At 48.6% G+C, this 22,476-nt stretch overlaps 1 protein-coding gene across 2 annotated transcripts; it reads left to right on the top strand.

Moving 5' to 3' along the window:
* The first annotated feature begins 895 nt into the window (after positions 1 to 895).
* Positions 896 to 21,927, top strand: HP1BP3 (heterochromatin protein 1 binding protein 3). Of its 2 annotated transcripts, XM_027693142.1 has the most exons (14): positions 919 to 971; positions 3,784 to 3,853; positions 8,373 to 8,563; positions 8,970 to 9,072; positions 10,535 to 10,685; positions 11,041 to 11,200; positions 12,202 to 12,345; positions 13,163 to 13,243; positions 14,976 to 15,130; positions 15,826 to 15,916; positions 16,575 to 16,734; positions 18,804 to 18,915; positions 19,866 to 20,003; positions 20,748 to 21,927. In XM_027693142.1, exons 3-14 carry the CDS (start codon positions 8,468 to 8,470, stop codon positions 21,031 to 21,033), a joined length of 1,677 nt encoding a protein of 558 aa, XP_027548943.1. In that variant the 5' UTR covers positions 919 to 971; positions 3,784 to 3,853; positions 8,373 to 8,467; the 3' UTR covers positions 21,034 to 21,927. The 2 variants fall into 2 exon arrangements, with proteins under 2 accessions (XP_027548942.1, XP_027548943.1); XM_027693141.1 differs by lacking the exon at positions 3,784 to 3,853 and having other exon boundaries at positions 896 to 971.
* The last annotated feature ends 549 nt before the right edge of the window (positions 21,928 to 22,476 follow it).

Raw genomic sequence — 22,476 nt, 5'->3', positions numbered from 1 at the left:
GAAAAGGGATCCTTCCCGCGTGTGAGAACTTGTGAGCGTGTTGTGACAGTGAATCCCCAGCTCTCAGCCAGAGCTCAGCGCTGGGACTGGCGTGATTGCGGCGGGCAGTAATTACACAGCTAATGAGTGATGGGGTGAAAGGCTGAGGCCGAGGGAAGGCACCGCCGAGGGCAGGAGGAGGACGAAGCAAGAGGCCAGAGCTGAGATACAGCCTGGAGCGCTCCGGGTGGGAATTCGTGGGGACACACGGAATCAGAGCAGCCGGGGTTGGAAGGGACCTCTGGAGACCCCCCAGTCCGACCCCACTGCCAAGGCAGGTCCCCGGGGGCAGGTGACACAGGAACGCGTCCGCAGGGTCCTGACAGGGCTGGGGAGGCGGCAGCGCGGCCACGGCCCGGCGGGCTGAGCTGAGGGCTGAGGTGGAGGGTCCGGCTGGACTGAGGGTGAGGTGGGGCTGAGGTTGAGGGTCCGGCGAGGCGGTCCCAGCCCGGCAGGGCTGACATTTGAGGGTCAGACGGGGCTGAGGTTTGAGGGTCAGACGGGGCTGAGGTTTGAGGGTCAGACGGTGCTGAGGGCTGGGCGGGGCTGGTGGTGAGGGGCCGGGGTTGGGGCTCCGAGGCGGGTCTCAGGGCCGCCCCCGCCCCCCCCCGCGCCCTCAGCGGGCGGCAATCGCCTCACGCGCCGGCGGCGGGAAGCGCGTGGCCGGCCCCGCCTCCCCGCCGCGCGCGCGCACGCGCGCTCCCCCCTCTCGCACCGCCTTCACGTCACGTGGGAGGGGCCGGGGGGTGGCCGGCGTTCGAAAAATGCCCGCGGCCTCCCATTGGCTGCCGGCGCGTCGGGCCACGCCCCCCGCCTCGCGCCGAGGCCACTCCCCCTCCCCTCACGGCACCGCCCCCGCCCCGCCGCTCCCCCCCCCCGGTCCCGCCGCCGCCGCCATTGGAGGCGCCGCCGCTTTGTGTCCGCCGGGCCCGGTGAGTCCCGGCCCCGCCCGCCCCCGGCCCCGCGCCGGCCGCGACAGCGGGGCCGCCACCGGGAGGCCGCGGGTGGCTGCGCGCGAGGCGCGGGGGCGGCCTGGCGGCGCCGCCGGAGGGGCCCCGGAACTGCCCTCAGCCCCCCTCCCCCGCGCCCTGACAGGCCTGAGGCGGCGGGGGTGTCGTGACGGGGTGTCGCGACACGCAGCGCGGGCGGGGCGCGGTGCCGCGGGGGGGCTCGGCCCGGCGCAGGCCCGAGGGGCGGCCCCGGGTGTCGCGGGGCCTGGCGGGGCCTCACAAAGGAGCTGCGGGGCCCGAGCGGCCTCAGAGCCGCCGCTGCCCCTCCGCCGGCACCGCGCGGGCCCTCGGGAAGGTCAGCGGCGGAAGGGGCCGACAGGGCCGCGACACAACAAATAATCGCTATTTATAAACTTGTGCAGCGCCTTGGCCTTCCCGCCTCCCGGCCGCTTTGGCTGTGCGGGTGTTTGGGTGTTTTTCCTGCACAAAGTCACTTCCGAGTGACTGTCGAGCCGCCGCTCGAGGGAAACCTCTGTCTGGCTGCGCTTCCTAAAAAGAGGTCCCTAATACCCCTCGGCGGTTACAGAGTGTGAGGATACAGACCTGTGTGAGGCTCCCAGGCACTGCCGAGAGCCTCCCTGAGCCCAGGTGGCCACAGCCTGGGCAAAGAATGTTAATGACCCTCCTCCCCTTAGTGCACAGGCTCTGCATAGGGAAGGCTGTTAAAGTCCACTCGGGAACGGGGCTGTTCCAGACGGGCTCCCATTCCCAATCATTATCCGTATTGACACTCTGCGCTGTGATTTTTTTGGCCTAAAACATCACAAAGGTTTAAGGAGAGAAGGAGCAGCTACCAAAATCTCGGCTGGTGTAGCCCCACCAGCTTACCTGCTTCACCTGGGGGCAGCTCCAGACCAGGGACACTGCTCTGAACAAATCCTTCTCACCTGTATTTTAACTCTTTCCCCACTCACCAATGTCTGCAAACCACTCAGCTCGTACTGGAGGAGAGTTGGCTGATGTGGGGTTGTGGGTGTGTTCACTCCTGTATACAGTGTAGCAGAGACTGATAGTTTGGGTAGTTTGTTTCTATCTGTGGTATTTCACAGACACTCAAGTATTTCTCACTTTTCAGGAGCGTTAACAAGTGTGTCACTTCCCAGTTCTTATCTATTGAGTAAGAGCTGCACTCCCTTTTCCCAGCACGTGACTTTTGTTTGTTTTGACCATAAATAGTATTTTTAGCATCTTCAAGAAAGAGTTGGCCAGCAGACTTTGGCAGGCAGGTCCCATTGAGGAGGGAAAGGATCGGAAGTGCTGGTGTTTATAAAAATTGTCACTCCTCCACAAGGGGAGTGAGAGGAGAGGGAGATGAGTTCAGTTCAAGAACTGAGGTGGTTGATGGAGCGGGCAGGAGAGCACTGACCTTCCTCAGGTGGGACTCAAAGAAATTGGTGGATAGAGTGGGAGATCCTTGGAAATCAGAAATGAATGGGGGTGGGAAATACACATAATTTCTTTTGAGGAGTAAATGCTTTGAAGAAAGTGGCTTTTGCAGCTTTTTCCCCTTTAGCTGTATGCTAAATTATCTCCTCAATGCATCATTCACATTCCTCACGTAGAAGCTCATTAAATTATTTTTGTCCAGAATATTTTTTCCTCTTGTATTTTCCTTTTCAGCAGAAAGTGATGTGTAAATCTTTTGGCAGTGCTTTGTTACAAGTGACCTGAGGTCCTCTGAGGATTTCAACTTCTTTGAGAGGGAATAAAAGTTTTACATTGATGGACTCTAATGTAAGGTGTGGGTAGATTTATACAGATTGCAAGGAAATAATGGCTTTTATCATGTATAGTTTTGTCTGTAGGATAATAAGTGGTGGCTGAGTAATAGTTTGGGAGGAGGGTTTATACAGTGGGTTTAAGTTTAATCTGTGTAGGCAAGGAGGAGATGGCCTGTAAAAGGTTCAGATGTAACATTTGCAGCCTAAATTTGCATTCAGTTGTCAGCAGTTTGTCAAAATTCATAAAGCTGCATCCCGAGTGAAGGTATTTTATCCAAGGCTATGCAGCTTTCAGCAGGAGATTTTCATGTTGCAGCACTTTAAAGTTTGTGACCTAAACTCGTTTTAAACCTGAAGCTGAACCCTGTGCACTCTAATGGGGGTGATTTCATCCCTCAGCTGCTTGTGGCAGTGACAGCCTGTGGAGAATCTGGATCAAGGACCATTTTAGCCAAAAACTGTTTAAAACTGTTGTCCCACAGAGATTGTCACTGTCACAACCCCGAGCATCAGTGCAGAGACTATTTTGAGACAGCTGTGCAAGCAGGAATTCTGCTTCATATTAATCCCTTGGCTGAAGTTTTTGGGAGAGTTTCTGGGTGTGATGGTGGTGTGATTTAAGGTGAATACTGGCTGTGACTCTGTGTGTGGGGACATGAGGAGAAACTCCTGGATATAGGAATGGAAGATAATCCAGGCCACAGGGACGATCTGCTGTTAGTGCCTTCTGTGCAGGTCACAGAGTGATGGGAGAGAATCTGTAACCTGGAGTGGTTTTGTACTGAGCTGGTGTGCTTGGGGTGAAGAGTGGAGGTGAGGCAGGAATTTACTTCTGTTTTAATAAACTTCTTTGCAAATTGAGCTGGCTTGGGGTGGGTGGTGTCCCTCTCAGAGACGAGGTGCTGAGCTCAGCCCTCACTCCCGTGGGGGCATCAGTCTCACTCCAGTAATGTGCCTTTTTTTTTTCTTTTTTTCCTTTTCTTTTTCTTCTTTTTTTTTTCTTTTTTTTTCAGTGAAAGCAGCATCTGTGTGCACAGAAGGGCAGGGTTCAGTTTTTGCTGTGCTCTGTAAAAATCAGGACAGGTAAGGTGTGAGTCTGGTTGCATTCACAGCATTTGGAGCCAGAGGCCCAGTGCCATGGGCCCCCAGGGGGGCTGGTAAACCCATGACACCCAGATTCAACCCTGAATGAAAGTATTTTCAAATGGAAATAGATCTTTATGCTTAGAAAAACTCTTCTTTGGGTCTCTGAGTGTAGGAATTCCTGCGTTTGGACACTGGAAGCACGAGGGATTTTCTCTGTGCTCCCCTGAACCCTGATGTACGTGGGGTTTGTGGTTCCCCCCATAACCCCATATAGGGAAGGAGTGGATGGAAATGGACGCTGTACCACAGTCAGCCCAAGGAATGTGTTGCCTTGGAGCTCTTGGATCCGTGTCCTGGACCACTATTCCTGTTTAATTGGAACAAGCTGCTTTTTGCAGCAGCTCAGGTAGCCTGGAACAGATCCCTGGGAGCCTCCACCGCAGGAGAGCTGCAAACACAGCCCTTGGAGCTGAATCAGCTGCAAAGTCTGGGCAGCTGGGACACATCCCGGGAAATCAGTGGCCCTAAGGATCGGGATAAAACTCGGTGAATGGCAGCAGAAGAGCTGGGAATGCCAGCTGTGCTCGGCCACATGTGAGGGAGTTTCCGAGCAGGTTGCCAGACAAGGATCAGAAATGGGGACTAACTTGTATTTTGTATCCAGTAGCGTATTTTATTCCCTTGCACAATTTTAGGCTGGTTTAAATGACTAAATACTCCTGGCCTGACTTAACCAAGTCCAGCTCAGTAAGCTGGAAAAGCCAAAGGCAGAGCAATGAGTGCTGGAGCAGCTCAGGGAAGCAGCCGGTGACAGCATCACCTGAGAACTCCTGACAGATACATTTTGTGAAGCACGTTTATATCCAAGGTTTTCCTGGATATACACTGTGAGCATGAGATACTGAGGGCTGTGGGAAAGTATCTGCTACCAGGGCTGGGTTTTTGGGGACGAGCTTTGAGGATTTCAGGGGGCCAAAAGCCTTGAAAGAGTTGGCCAGCTTGCAGTTTAAAAAGTGATATTTTTTGACATGTTTGATTTGGATTTACAGAAATATTAACATTTCCTGTGCTTTTTTTAGTGGTTTCTGAGACGTTTAAATGCTCTTCGGCTTTATAGAGTAGTAAACAATTGCACAGTAATCAATAGCCTGTTTTTTAAATCCAGTTTTACTTTGCTTTTTAAGCCTTTCTGACGATAACCAGTTGTTCTTGCTTGCACTGCTTCTAAGGTTGTTGGGTTTGTATCCCTTGACACCCTGCAAGTGCATAAAAACTGTTTTTACCCCTTTTTGGCCTCATTTCTAGGCAGGGATCATGTACTTTATACCAGTCCCATCTTAAGTGCATCAGTCACCCGTTCGTGTCGTGTGACAGTAAGGGGACACCCCCAGCTCAGGGCTGGACATGCTTCCTCATTTTTCCATTGCATATTTGCTTTCAGCCTGCTCACCCTACCCCGAGTCCCTGTGACTTGGTGTTTCCAGCAGCCTCACACTTGGATTGCCATGTTCCAAACCTAATTTATCCCAAAACCTTTTCCCTCGAAGGGAGATTGAAGGCTGAGATAAGTTGAAAAATCTTATGGCCAGCAGAAATTCAAGGACTCAGCCAAGCTATGCCTCAAATTAATTTTTTTTTTTTAATGTTCTTGGGGGGGTTTTTTAATGTCTGTTACTTTGGGGGGGGGACTCCACACTTCTGAAATATTATCCAAAATGTGTCTCATTTGAAGCCTCTCTTTTTGCTCTGACAATGTGCTGATAACTCAGGAGGGAATTGCTATAGTTTTTCATAACAGTTCCTGGAAAGCTCCCTGTACCTTTGGATCTTCCATTAGTGGACATTCCCTGAGCTGGGAGACTGGACACATTCCAGAAAACCAGAAATTTGAGGGTTTTTGTTGCTTATCAGCTCCCTGCTGGATTCCCAGCTTTGGAATGACTAGTTCATCTTAGTTTGGGAACCTGTGAACCTGCAGTTCAAAGGACCTTTAGGAAAATGGGTGTGAGTAGCCGTGTGAGGAGTAACTTTCTGTGCTTGTGTGAATCCTGGTGGTTGTTTCATTGCTGATGTGATTTTATTTTTCTGAGTAGACCAGATTTAAGTGTTCATGGGAGTTACCCAACAAGCACCTTGAAAACTGCATCCTCAGCTGGTGGCCTCATCCCGCTTTCAAAGCACAATGTTTGTTTGGTGTTTGTGTAAATGCAAAATACAGTTATTATTTTCATTTTTACTATTCTTAAGAGTGATGCTTGTGATTGTAACTGTGGTTCCTGTTTAGAGCTGTCTTTTGAAAAAGGGTGTTCAGGTAATGTTTTGTGCGACTCGATTTTTCTGTTAAATGAATCTATTTTATTTGGAGGGGGGAATCAGTTTTCCTGCATTGCTGTTGCAAAGCCACCTAGTTTTTTGCTTCATCTTTTTGAGGGACTAAATTTAGGCCTGTTTGTGGTTGATATTTCACACCCAGTGCAGAAAACGGACTTTTGATCCCTGTGTGGAAAGAAAGGGGCTGAGCAGGTGCAGTGAGATGCTCTCCCAAGGTGGGGCTTGTGACTTTGCCCCTGGAGACTCTCAGTGCTTTGAAGTCAGGAGGAGATAATCCTCCTGCCCTCTTGATTCCCTTTTGAGCAGGAGATGATCCATGCAGAGGGAATCAATGATTTCTGCTGGATTCTGCCTTATTTGCCTGCGTTGTAGGCACAGAAGGGAGGAGTTGTGCTGTGTTAAGTTTTACTCTTCAGAGCAAAAAGGCTCAAGTGGTTTGTACACTGATCTAAATAGAGGTTTTTAGAACTCAGGCAATTTTAAGTCAAAGTTGGGAGTATTGTATTTTCATGCATGTGCCATGCAGGTCACACAGTTTAAAAATAAAGAAAATCCAGGACCAGGTCAGCCACAGCGTGGCTTGTGTGTGTGTCATCCCAGGGAATGTGCCTTTTGTAGCCCCCAACTGATTTCCCTCAGGAGGGATTTGGAGTTGTTTGTTTTAGGACTCATTTCAAAATGTTGTCATTTTTTTAAAGGACTTCAGGCTCTGCGTGCCTGAAAAAACATTGGATATTGAGCTGAAGCTCAAAAATTCATTTTTCCTCCCACTTTCCACACTTGAGGAAGGATTATCCCTTAAAACAGGCCAAAAAGGTGCTGGGCTGTAGTTCATATGTTCTATTAGTATTTTTTCCCATTCTGACATTTTACAGGAAAGCTTCATTCATCTTTTTTTTTGGGGGGGGGGTTTTGGCATGTGGTGTGTTTTGATTCTTTCTGTTTTGTCTCAGAAGAAAACATCCGGTGCTGCTGAGCCTTGCTTTCCCTGGTGCTGAGACAAGTCCGTGGTTTTTCAGAGTGACTGTTCAGCTCCTGTCAGAAGTGCCTCTGATTAGGAATCCCCAGTGCTGGAAAATGAGAGGACTCTGTTTGGGGCAAGAATTGGTGTTGGTGTGGTGCAGGGCAATGGGGAGAGCAGTGCCAAGTACTGAAAAAGTGCTGAAAGTCATCTTGAAAACAGGGCTGGCAGTGATGGTGGGTCTCTGTTCAAGAGGAAAACACTCAGGTTGGGGAAAACACTTATTAAAAGTGAAAATGTGTGGAAAGTGCCTGCCTTCTGAGCAAAAACCCACCCAGAAGAGGGGAAAATGGGAGCATTTGGCTGTTTCTCTGTAAGGAAGGGAAGCACACAGGCTGGAGGGTGGAACTGGAGAGGATGGGTCCAGCCCTGGTTTGCTTCTGAGGTTTTTGAAGGGGTGCTGAGAGGAACTGAATGAGCCTGTTCTGTGATGAGCCCTGTTCTGTGATGGAATCAGTGGAGCCCCTCTCCATAGGAGAGGCCAGTGCAGGCAGGTGGGCAACAGGTAAGAAAGGCTGTAAAAGTGTCACAGGAGTAAGGAGTGAGACTTGGTGAGGGTTAAACTCAGCTTAACCTGTTTGGCATCCATGGCAGTGCGTGTGCTTGGAGCAGAGTTTTGGAAAGCTTACCTTTTTTGCTGGAAAGCATGGAGAATGCTGTTTTGTTTGTTATCTTTTTTTATCAAAAGACTCCTTCTTTTCTTTAAATGCATGGGGTTTAATTTGGGTTGGGGGCATGGTTTGGGTCCCCAGTGTTTGTGTTTCCTGCCTAACAGACTGACTGGTTCAATTCCTTGCTCCGTGTGTCAGCTCCTGCTCTCACCCAATGTCACTGAGGGCCACAGTGCAATGGCTGCTTTTTGCTAATGCTTGTCCTGAATTTAAAGAGCCTTTTTAATTTTCAGCCATGTTTTAATGGAGCAGGTCTGGCTTGTACCTTCCCCAGGTCTGGCTTGTACCTTCCCCAGTTCTGCTCCATCCATAGCTCTGCAGTTCCCATCCACGTTTTAGCCCCTCTGTTGAATGCAAGTGTTGCTTGTCAGTTGTGTTAGTCACGAGCTGTAAATCATTTACCCTTTTCTTTTTCCTCTTTAGTTTGATAGATACCTGGACGTAGATGTTTTTGTTTTGTTAATTTTCACACCACATCTTTTCTGTACTTTAGGTTGACTCCTCACTGCACTGTGAAAACCATTAGGAAAAAGTTCCTTGGGGTTAAAACCTGGGGCTCCACATTGTTGGGGCTAGAAATTAATTTAAATGGCGACTGATCTGTCTGAAGCTGAACCCGTGCATCATAAGGCGCTTCCACTCTTAACGGGAGCTCAGCTGATCCACACGGACAAGTTAAGTGAGGTAGGGGCTGGCCCTTTCTCCAAGCTTGCCCTTGGATCAGTCCTTGACTTCCAGTCCTGCTGAAGGTTACTCAGTACTCTTTCTCCCCTGCTTCCAGGAAACTCGACTGGGAGTCTAACAAACTCTGCGTCCCCTCCCCTGCTTTCCCTGAGATGATGTATCTCTCAAAATCCTCATCTCTCATTTAATTTGGAATTGAAATGACTTCTTTTATAACTGTAAAATATGAATCTATCCTCTCCTGGTATGCTTTGAAGAAGCTGGTTTGAGGGTTACTGTGCTTTAACATCCTGAAAAATCCAAACCAGAACATTTCTACCTATGCTGCTTTGATTTGCTTTAATCCCATTTCAGACCTTTCTGATTCTTCCCAGCATCTGTAGTGATTTTCATGTGCTTTTTGTAGAAAGTTGAAGACGACACGATGCCAATCCGCCGCTCCGTGAACTCCACTTCCCGGGAAACCCCTCCCAAGAGCAAACCTGCCGAGGGGGAAGAGGTCAAAGCAGGTATGGAATAGTTCAATAGTGGGTTGTTAAAGTACATCCAAACACAGGCTTGTGTTCTGAAACTCCTGAAAAACCCCACTGCCAAGATTGAAATATCACTAATGCTTGGCTGCTTGTCACAGGCTTTGCCAGGATTATTGGGAAGTTGTGTTTTGCAGACACTGTTTTCAGCTTGAACCCATTTGTTTTGTCTTTCATGCCCCTTGGCAAAGTCCTGACGCTCCAGACGTGAAAATGTGGCTAAATATAGTCCCTTTTAAGCTTGCACATCTTTTAGAGTAAAGAAATTGTGAAGTTTCAGTAGTGTCAGGCTGATGGCTTGAGATCAAAAGGTAGAGTTAATGAATAGAAAAACAAAGCATTTAATTTTTTTTTTTGTTTGTCTGAACAAAAACATTTTACCACAATGTGTCATAAAATCCAGTCTGATATTAACATGTCTGGGCTGAGCAGCTTCACCTCAGTGTCTCAGAATGTGTCACTTCACTATTACAGTTGGTTTCACTGACTTTGTCCTCTTTGGTGTCACAATTAACTGAATTACATATGAAACCTTCTCTTAATTCACTGTGCATTTTAAATGCCTCCGTGGGAAAACTGTGCACAGGAATGTACCAGGAATTCTTAAGCTGCACAGAGCAGTGATGGTGGGCAGCTCTTTATCCAAAACGTGTGGAATTTCGGTTTATATTTGTCTTATCTAGTAGGCAGCCCAGCCTCTAAGGCCTGTTCTCAGCTAAATATATATTCACTAAGTTGATTTCTGACTGGATTTGATCCTTCTGATACAGAAGTGTTCCTGCCAGGGCATGTGCAATCTACAGCATTCCAAGCCTGGAAAAATGTGATGGGATGGTAAATAAATACCCTTCAAGCACTTCTGGGTTTGAAAACAACCTGGTCATAAACAAAGCTGCTTCATTGAATCCCAGACTGGTTTAGGTTGGCAGGGACCTTAAAGCCCATCCCATCCCACCCCCTGCCATGGGCAGGGACAACTTTCACTAGCCCAGGTTACTCCAAACCCCATCCAACCTGGCCTTGGACACTTCCTGAGTTAAAAACACGTAGTGCTCAAATTGGTGGAGAATCTCAGTGTTTCATGGCAGTGGTTTCCTCCCCCCTTCCCCTCCCAGGCCTCTCTGCTGAGGGAGAACTGCAACAGCAACTCCTGGAGTTAAGAGGAGAACACTGGGGGAGTTGGTTCATTGTGAAAATGCTACATGATGTTGTTTGCAGTTTTTCTGGCATTTGGGGGTTGATTGCACTTTATTGAAGCTCTTTTCAGTAGTTTTCTTCACTTCTTAAGTTACATTTGAATCATGTATTTAAATTAGAGAAAAGAAATCAGTGGGAAATAATTTTTGAGGTGTGTTTTAAGCTTTTTTTTTTCCCCCTTTACATTCCTGAAGAATAAAAGCTGGTTTTGGGCAGTAACTTGATGCTTTTTCACATCTTTTAGATGCAGAAGTCACCTCTGAGGAATCCGCCTCTGTTGGAGAGGAACAAGAGACTGAAACCCTGCCTGCTGCATCCAATGAAGCAGAACAGCCAAAGGAACCTGAGAATGAAGGGAAGGGGGAAACAAAGTCCTCAGAAGAAACCAAAAAGGAGTAAGGCTTGCTTGATGCTGAATCCAGGGAATTGGGTGGGATTCTGAAGGAAGTCAGGGTTTAGAGAGAGAAAGGGTGGTGGGAGAGATGGGGGAAATGGGATGAGTCCCTTAAGAAGCTCATATTTCTCAGGAAGAAGCTACTGATCATATGTAGCTGCTGTTCTAGAACACATGTGAGGCTGAATATCGAGACAGGCTCTCTTTTACTCATAGAAACCTCAAAATATTCTATAAGTTATTTTAATTTAAACAATGTCAGATGTTCTGGGCTGGTTGGTTTTTTTGTTCTTCCTCTGCTTGTTGGCTTTGTTTTAGTGCCTCTTGTCTTACTGTTGCTCTGTGTGCTTCCCAAGCGAGAAGGAGCAGTCCAAGGAGAAGGAGAAGAAGGTGAAGAAGACCATCCCTGCGTGGGCCACGCTCTCTGCCAGCCAGCTCGCCCGGGCACAGAAGCAGACCCAGATGGCAGCCACCTCCCGGCCCAAGATGGATGCCATTTTAACCGAGGCCATCAGGGTGAGCAGGAGACAAGCGTGTCTTTGGTTCATCTGTTGCAAAGCAGAGCAATGTGTGTGCCTACAGTGCACCATTTCAGCTTGCTGAGGTACAGGTGGTAGTGCTGTCTGTCAGCAGGAAAGCTGGTGTGTGAGGGGTGTGTGCTTCTGCCTGGCAGCCCATGGAGCTGAAATGTGAGTCCGTGAGGATGATGAAGGGCCCTGTAGCTGATTTCTTGGTTTAGAATTCGTTTCCCTCCCTAATTACGTTATGAGAAACAGCCAGGATGGCATAACCTGGTGGATTGCTGTCATCAGTTACTTGCTCTGCCTTCTAGATGCATTTAACTTCCTTTATCTTGATTAAGACATCTACTTGATACGTGTTCTTTCTTTATCATTAACCTACTCTAATTCAGGACAGAGGAAGATACTGTAAATCTGCATTCCAAAGTGGTGTTTGTTGCTTTACTGTATCCCTCCTGTGCTGTTGTAGTTGTGCTGCAGCTCTCCCCTCAGGGCTTGGTTCTGCCTTTACAGGAGGCCTGGACTCCACCAGCCTTAATTGCAAGATGGCCTTTCCAGCTATTTCATCTTCAGAATGAACTTCTCAGCATTTTTTACTCATTTATTATGTCAATTCTCCATCTTCTTAAAAACATTAATTGACAGCTTGTTCTGACTTAGTGATTCCTCTGTCTGATGTTAATGAAATTATTTACCCATTATGCAGTGTTGGTTTGCCAGAAGGTGCCTGTATTTTCTGTTTTAAGCCATTCCACGTCAGTGCTTCAGAGCAGGGGAGTGGCTGCTATGTGCTTGCTGTGCTGCTTTTGTGTTTGCTCTTCAACTACTCTGAAGGCAAAAGTTAAGTATTTTATTAGTCCTTTTAAGCTCTTGAGTCGTTGTGGTGAAGAGGCCAGCCCTGGCACCCTGTGCATCAGTCCAGTCTCTGTTCTTCCAGCCCCACTCAGGACAATTCCAGGGCAGGTGGTTTCTACCTATGCTTTGTTTCTGTTTCAGGCCTGCTTTCAGAAGAGTGGTGCCTCGGTCGTTGCAATAAGGAAATACATCATCCACAAATACCCTTCCCTGGAGCTGGAGAGGAGAGGGTATCTCCTGAAACAAGCACTGAAAAGGGAGCTGGAGAGGGGAATCATCAGGCAGGTAAGAGCTGCCTTGTGGAGCAGCACTGCAGGTGGCAGCACTGAAGGGAGACTTTTTACAAGAGCATGTGGTGACGGGACAGGGGGAATGGCTTCAAACTGACAGAGAGTAGGTTCAGGTTGGATATGGGAAAACAATCCTTCCCTGGGAGGGTGGGGAGGCCCTGGCCCAGGTTGCCCAGAGAAGCTGTGGCTGCCCCATCCTGGAAGTGTCCAAGGCCAGGTTGGACGGGGCTTGGAGCAACCTGGGCCAGTGGAAGGTGTCCCTGCCAATGGCAGGGGGTGGGATGGGATGAGCTTTAAGGTCCTTACAACCCAAACCAGTCCATGATCCTGTGACTTACACAGGAGTTTCTTAACTCCATTAGCAGGTCTCTGGGTTGACCATGTTCTCCCTCGTGGAGGTTAATGAGCCTCTGTCTCCACTCTATTAGACCCTGACAGAACTTCAGCACTGTTCTGTCACTCAGCTACTTTGCACAGTTGGTTTTTGTGCAATTTCTGACCGTTTCTGAGGGTTGTGTCACAGCATTGCAGCAGCACGTGAGTCCAGCAGTGGCACTTCTGCAGCAGTGTGGGTTTCTAACAGGGTAATTTATGCCTGTGTTATCTGCCAGGATCTCCTGCTCAGGACAGCAGGGTCTGTATTAATGTCTGGCTGCAGCTTCTGATCTTACTGAAGTTTCAGTAGGTTCAAATCAGGCCTCTGCCATCGCCAGGGTGACAGTACATTCAAAATCTGTGTCATGATATCAGTGAGTCTCTCTCAAGTTGTTATTGTTCTGAATTACCCTGAAATAGACTTTCTTTTGAACTAGGTGAAAGGAAAGGGAGCTTCTGGGAGCTTTGTGGTGGTGTCTAATGCAGGAAAAACTGTTCCAAAAGCCAGAGACAGAAAGGTAAGATGGACCATTTTAAACCATACTCTGAAAAACCTTGCACTGAAACACATGTACCTTATGAAATGTACCTAACCCCTCCACAAAGAGCGTTCTCCTCCTTGCTGTGCTTTTCCTCCCCAAGCACAGTAATTAAAACACCCTTCCCACTCACTCAGAATCAGAAAGCTACTATGAGAACTGAAAACCAAGTTGAATAATCAAATTCTTAGTTTTAAAATGTTTACATTAAACCCCTAGGCTTTGGTTCAGAGGCAGAAAACTGAATAACCATGAAGCTCCTCCTCTGTCTTTACCTGGTAGAGAGAGATGCCTCTCAGGTATTGTAAGAGAGCTTTATGCTACTGCTGTGTCTGTTCTATCTGTTGTGTGGATAAAGGGAGTACTCCAGTCTTCAGGACTGCCAGGTGAACGTTTTTCCATGAGCTGTGAGGGCAGAGGGAGGAAGAAGAAAAAATCCTAAAGCTGCTGGAAGAAACTTGCTGATGTTGGGTGTTGTTCTGAGGCAGTCAGATGTGATGGGGCTGGTTTTTTGAGCTTCACAGTTAGTCACGATTCCAGCACTGCTGTTCTCCACTCTGTGCTGTGCTGGGTGTGTGAAACACATTCCTAACGCTGCAGTTACAAAATCCTGAGCTGGAATTGCCAATCCCCTGAGGGCTTAGACAGGTGAACTTAGACAGGTAATGCCTTGGTGCTCTTCTCTTGCCTCCCAGGGAGACCAAGAGCCCTAAAGCTGAGGGAAATGGTCACACACTTGGTGTAGGGCACTGAAGGAAGGTAATTGCATTGTAGCTCTTTAAATAGAGGCCACTGGCCCCGTGAGAAGTGTGAGCAAGGCACCTGATACCTGCTGACACATCACTTCTCTGTGCAGCTTATTGGTGTCTTTGTAGTTCCTTTCTCTGTGTGGCAGCAAAACAAATGTTTTTGGTGAATTCAGCTGGCTGGGGAGCAGCTCTCTCACCCACTGGACTGTTTGCAGAGCTGCTGTTCAGCATCAAATCACTGAATTTCAGCACATTTTCTCTATAAAGAGTAGACCTTTTTTTCCTGATCATCCTCTCTCATTGTAACAAAAGGGATGGAGGAAAACTTAGAAGGGAGCGTTGGCTTCAATCAAGCTCTTATTGTGTTATCTCAAAAAAAATAGACTCGTGTTTAGCTGCTCATTTTGGGGAAGATTTGATCTGTGTAAATGGGTCCTGCCTTTGATGGGTTTTAATTTTCATGTCAGAAAGGGTTGTAAAGCACTGGAACAGGCTGCCCAGGGCAGTGGTGGAATCACCATCCCTGGAAATGTTCGAGAAATGTGTGGATGTGGCCCTTGGGGACAGGTTTAGTGGTGGCCTGGGCAGCAGGGGGGGAACGGTTGGACTCAATGATTTTAAAGGTCTTTTCCAAGCTTAATGATTCTGTGATTCTATGATTTTTCTCCTGATTCATTGAAGGGTAGTAGAGGAAAAATTTCTATAGAAAGAGGAAGGAAATCATTAAAAATATGTGAAATACTCAGCAATTTGTATTTGTAAAGCTTTCCTAAGACTCCTATGAAAATTCAGCCAAATTTTACTTAAAGTTTTAAAGTTGTTAATTTAGACAGCTGCCTTACAGCATCTGGTTTTCCAGCTCTGTGGCCATGGTCAGGAGCTCTTCTCCCCACCTGTGCATTGCTGGTGCAGAAATGCAGAGTTTTGGGCCTCACTGATGTGTTAAAGTGTGTGTGTTTCAGAAAAGCACCTCGGCCCCGACTGCAGAGCAGCAGGTGAAGCTGGAGGACGTCCTGCCCCTGGCCTTCACCCGCCTGTGTGAGCCCAAGGAAGCTTCTTACAGCCTGATCAAGAAATACGTGTCTCAGTATTACCCCAAACTCAAAGTAGACGTAAGGTAGGTGCTGGAGTCCTTTAGCAAGCAGAGGAGCAGGGAAACTCAGCCTTCCTCTGGCTCTGCCTCCCTTCATGGTGACTCAGTCCTGTGTTTAAGCAGCCAGGTGCTGCTCTGAGTTGCAGAGCCTGTGGAAAGCTTGAGGAAAAGCGGTGCCTTTTTCTGCATCCCTCCACGCCCAGTCTTTGTTCCTGGCACTGCCAGCAGCACTGCTCTGCACACCTGAACCAAACCCACATCCCCTTAGCTGTGGGGATGTGGAAGCCTCTGCTCAGGATCTCATCCCACTTGGTTCTGGATGCTTCAGCAGGCACACGTGTCCAGTAATCTCACAGTTTGCCTGTAGGGAGCGAGTTGAGGCTTGGGAAGCAAAACTAGGAGAACCCCGTGTGTCACCTCTAACAGGGGCTTGTGTCAGGTAACCCCTGTGAGCAGACTGACTGCCCACCACATCAGGTGTGCTGTTCCAAGGGAGGGAATCCTGCCCAGGGCAGGTGCCTGTTCCTGGCACAGCTCAGCTCCCGCGGCGCTGCCGTGTTCCATGTCAGGAGCGTGCTGACAGGTCTCCATTTAACGTGTCTGGATGTGGGCAGACAGCACGGTAAGTGCTGCTCTGCTCACACTCTGCAAACTGTTTGTCTGTTTGGTTTTGAAGCTGTCAGTGTGTGTCAGTAAAGCTTTCTCCTCCTGTGTTTCAGGCCCCAGCTGTTGAAGAATGCCCTGCAGAGAGCTGTAGAGAAGGGCCAGTTAGAGCAGATCACAGGGAAAGGAGCGTCTGGGACATTCCAGGTCAGAGACTGAGTTCCTCTTCTGTTGACCACAAGCCTTGGATGTCAGTGGCTGCGCCCTCTCCCCCCATCACTGGGTACCCCTTTCTCCAGCAGCCTGGCACGTTCAGGACTTGTCCAACTCTGAAGCAGTAGGACTCTTGGTCTCCTCTTGGTCTCCATTTCAGGAGCAGACCCCCCGTTTCCTTGCTGAGCGTGCTGCACACGCTGCCTCAGCTCTGACTCACCAGCACAGTGGGGAGCTGGGGGGGGTAAGCCTTCCTTTCCATCCCTCACTGGAAGTGCAGCAGGTACCCCAGATGCCTGCTGTGTCTTTTACGTCTGTGCCACAGAAGTCCTTGAGTACATTTGGTCCGTGGGATGGAGGATGATGTGATTTATTTTGCTTTGTTCCCTCCCCTGAGCGATAGGCCCTTAGACTTGCAGTGTGTTTGGGGACTGGGATGAGGTGTTGCTGATAAGCCCCCCAGGCCAGCTGACTGACTGGGCCTGGCCTCCCACTTAAAGCTGGGAGAGCAGCGTTCCCTGTGCAGTGTTTTAATATTAAACATATCTGTGCTAATGCAGGAGCGCCGACCCACCTGGTGCAGAGGAGCTTGTCCTGACCTGGTTTGGGAGAATTTTGTCTTGATGCTTTTCTCTTCCTCCTTGGAAAATAGCTGAAGAAATCAGGGGAGAAGCCCCTGCTGGGTGGGACTCTGATGGAAGACGCCATCCTGTCTGCTATTGTGGCCATGAACGAACCGAAGACCTGCTCCACCACAGCGCTGAAGAAGTATATCCTGGAAAATTACCCAGGGACCAACTCCAACTTCCAGGGTAAAGTACCCATCCATGTAACACTTCTACGTGCTGAGAGGGAGAGTCCTGCAGCTGCAGATGTGCCTGTGCAGCACCTTTAAACTATTCCACCAAGCTTGCAGGGAGCTGCAGCTGCTCAGCTCTTTGTGCTGCAGAGATGCTCAGTGGTTTTAATTCCCATCAGTCCCTTTCAAGCCGGACAAAGGCCAGTTCCTGAGACAGAATGCACGATTCTCTTGTCTCCAGTTCCTGAGACAGAATGCACGATTCTCTTGTCTGTAGCTGGGAAGGGGGAATAGTATTCAAGTACTTGATTGTTCTTAAATCACCAAGTTGATTTCATCTGTCTCTCTCTGTTTTGAAAGGCAACAGCTTGGTATCAATGCAGTTCCTAATTGCTTTTTATTTAGAGAAGTTGCATAGTCTGACTTCTAAAAAAATTCCTGAGCACCCCTCTTACTGATTTGTTGGAGATCCTTGTTTGGCTTTGATTTTTAAAAGGTCAAGCAGATGAGGAGAGAAATTAATCGTGTTGTATTTGGGAGGAGGTTTGGCACGTCTTTGTTCCCAGGAGCAACACTAATGTCTGGTTTGACTTTTGCTTTAGCAGAAGCAGTGCTATCAGAGCCTTTAAAGCAGATCTTGGAATGGCTTATTTGGGTAGTTTGGGCTGAGCCCCGATGCAGTTGAAGGTCAGTTGAAGCAGGCTGAGCTCCCAGCAGTCTCTCCTCGAGTCAAACCTGAAGGTAGATCAGTTTGTTCCTGTGGTGTCACAGAGCTGGTGCCAGTGCTCAGGACAAGGGGCTGGAGAGGAGATTGCTGATCCTGCCCTCTGCACTTGGAGCTGAAGCACAGCATCAGCACAGCTGTTTGCTGCAGGGCTCACTGACACACAGCACACCTTCCAGGGCTAAAGAAGTTGCCTGAGGCCTTCTGCCAATTAGAGACTGATGTCAACTGTGACTTCTTAATCTTGGGACAGGGAAAAGAGCTTCCAGGCTTCCTAAGTGGAATAAACCTTCCTGGAATGGTTTATTTTCAGGACCATTGGAAATGTCCCTGGTCCTTAGAGGGCTGTGCTGAGCCAGCCTCCACTGCTTGTCACTCCTGCAAGGCAGATAAAGAAATCTCAGCTGCAATCTGTTGTTTTCTTTCTCCTTCCGTTACGTAAAAGGAATTTTGATGATCTCTGCTTTGTTCTGAGAGCAACTGGAGGAAGATCTGATGAGATGAGAAAGCAGAGCCAGAGCTCAGCTCTCCTCCCCAGTTTATACCTCATCTTATAACTGGACTTGACTGGAGTCAAATCCTTTACATGCTGCTGTTGATCTTTGGTACCCAGAGTAAAACCAGCCTTGTGGTTATAACCATAAACCTCTTTGGAACGTGCTTGAGGGCAGACCTCGCTTTTCCCTGGGTTTGGAGGGAGCTCAATATATAACTGGCCCCTCTAATTCAAGCTGGAAATGGTTCTGAACTGACTAAACAACCTCAGCCCTTTGCCACAGACAAAGATCCCCTGTACTTACTGTTTGAGTTACAATTCTTACACAGTGCACAATGGAATGGCTGAAATAAAAGTCTGGAGTGACAGACTGGAATAAAAAGTGCATTTGTTGTATTTCTAGACCAAATATTTTACCCTTTAAAAAACAAAACAAAAAGCAAACCACAGAATGGGGAAGGATGGAGCACACACGACATTTAGAACATGAGGAGGGCAAAAACAGGGAAAAAGGCTTGTTTTAAAAAAACCCTTTATAGGACAGGGTGAAGAAAGCTGAGACCTGGGTTAAATTTGGACAGAAGTAGTTACATGGTGCTGCTGAATGCATTTGAAGGAGCATCCCTTGATCATGACATCAGAAACGTGCACCATTCTTGACTTCTTCCCTTGAGAATGTAGAGCTACACTTGCCACGTGCTCAGGAACAAACACTTGTATCTTACTTGAAAATTGACTGTGAGAGGATTTCCCATCCTGACTCCAGCTCTGCTTTCAGAGGGCACTGCAGAGAGCAGTGAAGTCAGACAAGAGGACAAAGATAGTAACACAGCCTTTCTCTGATTTCTTTTCTCTTTCACAGTGCATCTACTGAAGAGAACCCTGCAGAAATGTGAGAAGAATGGCTGGATGGAGCAAATCTCTGGCAAGGGTTTCAGTGGAACCTTTCAGCTCTGCTTCCCTTATTATCCCAGGTAAAGAGCTTGGCTGTAAAATGATGTTCAAGAGAAGTGTTGCACGGGTCAGGTGGCAGAGCTGAGGTTCCTGAGCCAACCTTCTATTTACAGGGAGGTTGTGGGGGGTTTAGTAACTGATGAACTGCCAAATTGTCACCCTTACTCTGGATAATGACGTGTCTTGGGTGTCTGACTGTGGGTGAGCATAAAGCTGATTTCATTAGCAAGGGAAGCTTTTAAGGGCAGTAAAAATGCTGGGCTCAGTGTTCTCAGGTAGCCTGCCCTGATGCTTTTGTTGCAGGCTGGGGCTATTTAAGTGTTCCAGTGCTAGAACAGACTCACCTGAGCAGGGAGTGTGGTGGGTTCTCAGTGCAAGGCTGCTCCTAAGGAGCAGGAGCCAGCTGTTAGCCTTCCTGAGGGGAGAGGAATGGGAGGGGGGAGCATGGCCTGGGTTAGCTGCTGTGAGCCTAAACCAGCCTTTCTGCTCCTGCTGGGAGCTGATATTGTGCTGGGCCCTGTGGAGCACCGGGATGGACTCTTGGTGTCCCAGGAAGAGCCAAATGGCAGCATAGTCAATAAAGTCTCTACTCCCCCCTTCCTTTATTGCACACACACACAGACCTCACACCTTCAGCCCATTTCAGTCCCTGAAGTCTGATCCTGCCCCTTTGTTGTCTGTCCCCCTGGGTTTGCAGGGAAGGAGAAATGAGGGAGAGAGCCAGAGAAGAGGCAGCTTAGGCCTGGGGCATTCCCAAGCTGTTGTGCTTCTGCCATTGCAGAGACTAAGGAATGTTGGTTTGGGAGAGGAGCAATCACAGAATTCTGGGGGCATTTCTGGATTAGGCTCAAAGCTGTAACCTTAGGGGGAGTCTGCTGTGCCAGATGAGAGCCAGGCTCATCCAAGGCCTGCCAACCCTGGAGTTGCATCCTTAGAAACAAATCACACTCTGACCAGACCCCTCTTGTAGCCCAGATGTGCTCTACCCAGAGAAGCAGCAGGATGAGGACTCTGAGGAATCTGATGAGGAAGAAGAGGAGGAATCTGAGGAGGAAGAAGAATCTGAAGAGGAAGAGTCTGAGGAGGAAGAGCCCCCACCAAAGAAGAGGTATGGCAGCCTGAGAGATGAGTGGGCTCCTTTGGATAAAATAGAAGTGTCTGTCAGAGCTGTAGAGTGCTCAGGTGACTCTTGGTGTGGTCATTTATCCACAGGGCTGTTACTCACAGGTGTTGGAAGAAGTTTCTAATTATTCCTTGCTCCAGAGATACTGATCTCCCCATTCCATAGTTTGAAGCTTTCCTCTTTCTTCCTCCAGATGAGAGAGAGCCTGTGTTTATTCTTCATATTGACTTTAGTCTCCTGCTTTATAAAGTGTGATGTTTTACACGGGACTTTTTGTATTTACTAATTTCCTTAGGAAAACTCTTCCCTACAGTATTATTTGCAGCTCTGTAGCCAGATGAGACCTGCCCTCACTCAGAATGTGGATTTAAGATGAGTGTTGTTCATTAAGTAATGAAATTCCATTTAGAGAGGAGAGAGAGTGCTTAGGGCTCTTAATTGTTCTGACAGCTCACTGATTCACTGTCATTATTTATTTGTTTATTTGCCTAAGGAAGGGGCTGGAAGCCTCTCTGGCAGAGCTCTGTGGGGATGGGAAGAGCTCAGCGTGGTGAGAGCTACCGGAGGAGCTCTTGTTCTTTGGGATGTAGCTCATGGAATGTGCTGTTGCGGGAGGAGCAGCCGTGGCAAAGAACAGGGATGCCAATCCCCGTTAATGCAAATTGCTGACAGCAGCTCTGCTCCTGGTACCCTCACACTGAGCTCCTGTGCTGTCTCTCTTCCTGACAGGATGCAGAAGAGGCCACCTCCCAAATCCCGGAGCAGGGCCCCTCCGATGAAGCGAAGAGAGTCCAAACCCAAGCCAAGGAAAACCCCCGCAGCCCGCCGGGGGAAAGCAAAGCCCCCTCCCAAGGTTAAAACCCCTGCTAAGAAAGCCAAACCAGCAGCCCCAGCCATCAAGAAACCCTCTGGTGGCAGCTCTTCCAAGAAACCAGCAGCCAGCGGGAGGAAGGAAGTGAAACCCTCTGCTAAGGGCAAATCCACCATGAGGAAATCTCTCCGGGCAAAAAAGTAAAATGTTTCCAGTGTCAGGGAACCCCATGGTCAAATCCACAATCTTGTTTTATAAGTCAACGTGCATTTGTATTTTAGTTCTGATGCTTAAACACTTCTTTAATTTTTTTTTTATTTTTTTTTTCTTGAATGATGGGGGAAAAGCTGAAAACTAAATCAAACCGCCCCGAGCGTTCGGTAGATCTCGATGCTGTGCCTCGTGCCTGCCCCTCCCCTGGAACGAGTCATCTTTAGTTTCTGCAATAATTTTAGGACTTTTCTAGGACGTCTCTAATCTGTACATTTACGGTGTTCCGCGGGGGTTCCGGGGGGAGGGTTGGCTTTTAAAACAATTCTTCAAAGAAGATCTTTATATCTTTAGACAGCAGGAACAGGATGACTGAGGGAATGTGATTCTTTAATGAGAAGGTGCCGCGGCAGAAGAGTCCTCCCTAGATCCCTGCATGCCGAGGGCCTTGGCGCTTCCGTGGGGGAGCCGTGTACATACAGCACTTGCACTGAGCCCCGAGGTGCTGCTTTCCTCAGAGCCACGGGCTGAGGGGGTGGCACATCCAGCTCCTCCCGACCAGCCAGGGCTGTGTGACGAGGGTGAGTCGCATCTTCAGCCTCTCCTGAGGGTCTGGTGCCAGAGGGGCTCCAAAAGGGGCAGTTCTCGATCAGGCGGGTGATTTGAATTAGTGTTTCCACACCACATCTGTTACCTTGAAACCAAAATATATCAAAGTCTTCTTGAATCCAACTTTCAGATGTTTTTAAGAGATGAAAAAGCCTGAGTTTGTCCCCTCTTGTTTACCCTTTTTTAAAGAGAAGTTGGAGAGCTATACAATTGCTAATGTAGAGATGTTGATAAGTGAAGAACATGCGGTTTGCTAAAATAAAATGAAACTAGATTCCAGGCCTGCTTCCTGTGTCCTTTCTTGCCACAGCTTCTCCTCCTGGAAAGGCAGAGAGGAGGGAATACAGTCACCACGGATTGCTGCAGATGCAGATCTTTGTTAAAAGCACAGTGCCAGCGTGATTTTAGCCTGAGCCCCTGCCAAGCTCTGTAGTTGGACCAACTCCTGACCTCTCTCTTCCCTGGTTTTTCTGGAGACAAAGGTGAGCGAGAAGGAAGCTCTGTTGGAACCTCTTGCTGCTCCTCTTCCCCCTCTGGGATCAGTGGGGACAAAAAAAGCCCAGCTGAAACCTCCTCCCCCTGCCCTGCTCAACACAGCAGCACCTTCAAAGCACATCTTTCCACGTCCCCGGCTCTGCCGTGCCCAGGGCAGCAATTCCAATGGGATCTGACAGTCTCCAACGTGCCCTTGCAAAGAGCTGTGCACGTACCGTGCTGTGAGGAGGGGAATTGCACACACAGAAAGGGAGAAAATAGCCTTATTGAATTTATTCTTTTCAGCTGCTGTCTCAGTGTGCTGCCTCTAACAACGGAGAGTTAAAAAAATTC

This window comes from Neopelma chrysocephalum, unplaced genomic scaffold (assembly GCF_003984885.1).
Source record: "Neopelma chrysocephalum unplaced genomic scaffold, ASM398488v2 Primary Assembly neopelma1_90, whole genome shotgun sequence".
NCBI classification, from domain to species: Eukaryota; Metazoa; Chordata; class Aves; order Passeriformes; family Pipridae; genus Neopelma; species Neopelma chrysocephalum.
The sequence above is the reverse complement of the archived record's forward strand: the minus strand, read 5'-3'. Positions and strand labels throughout refer to the sequence as shown.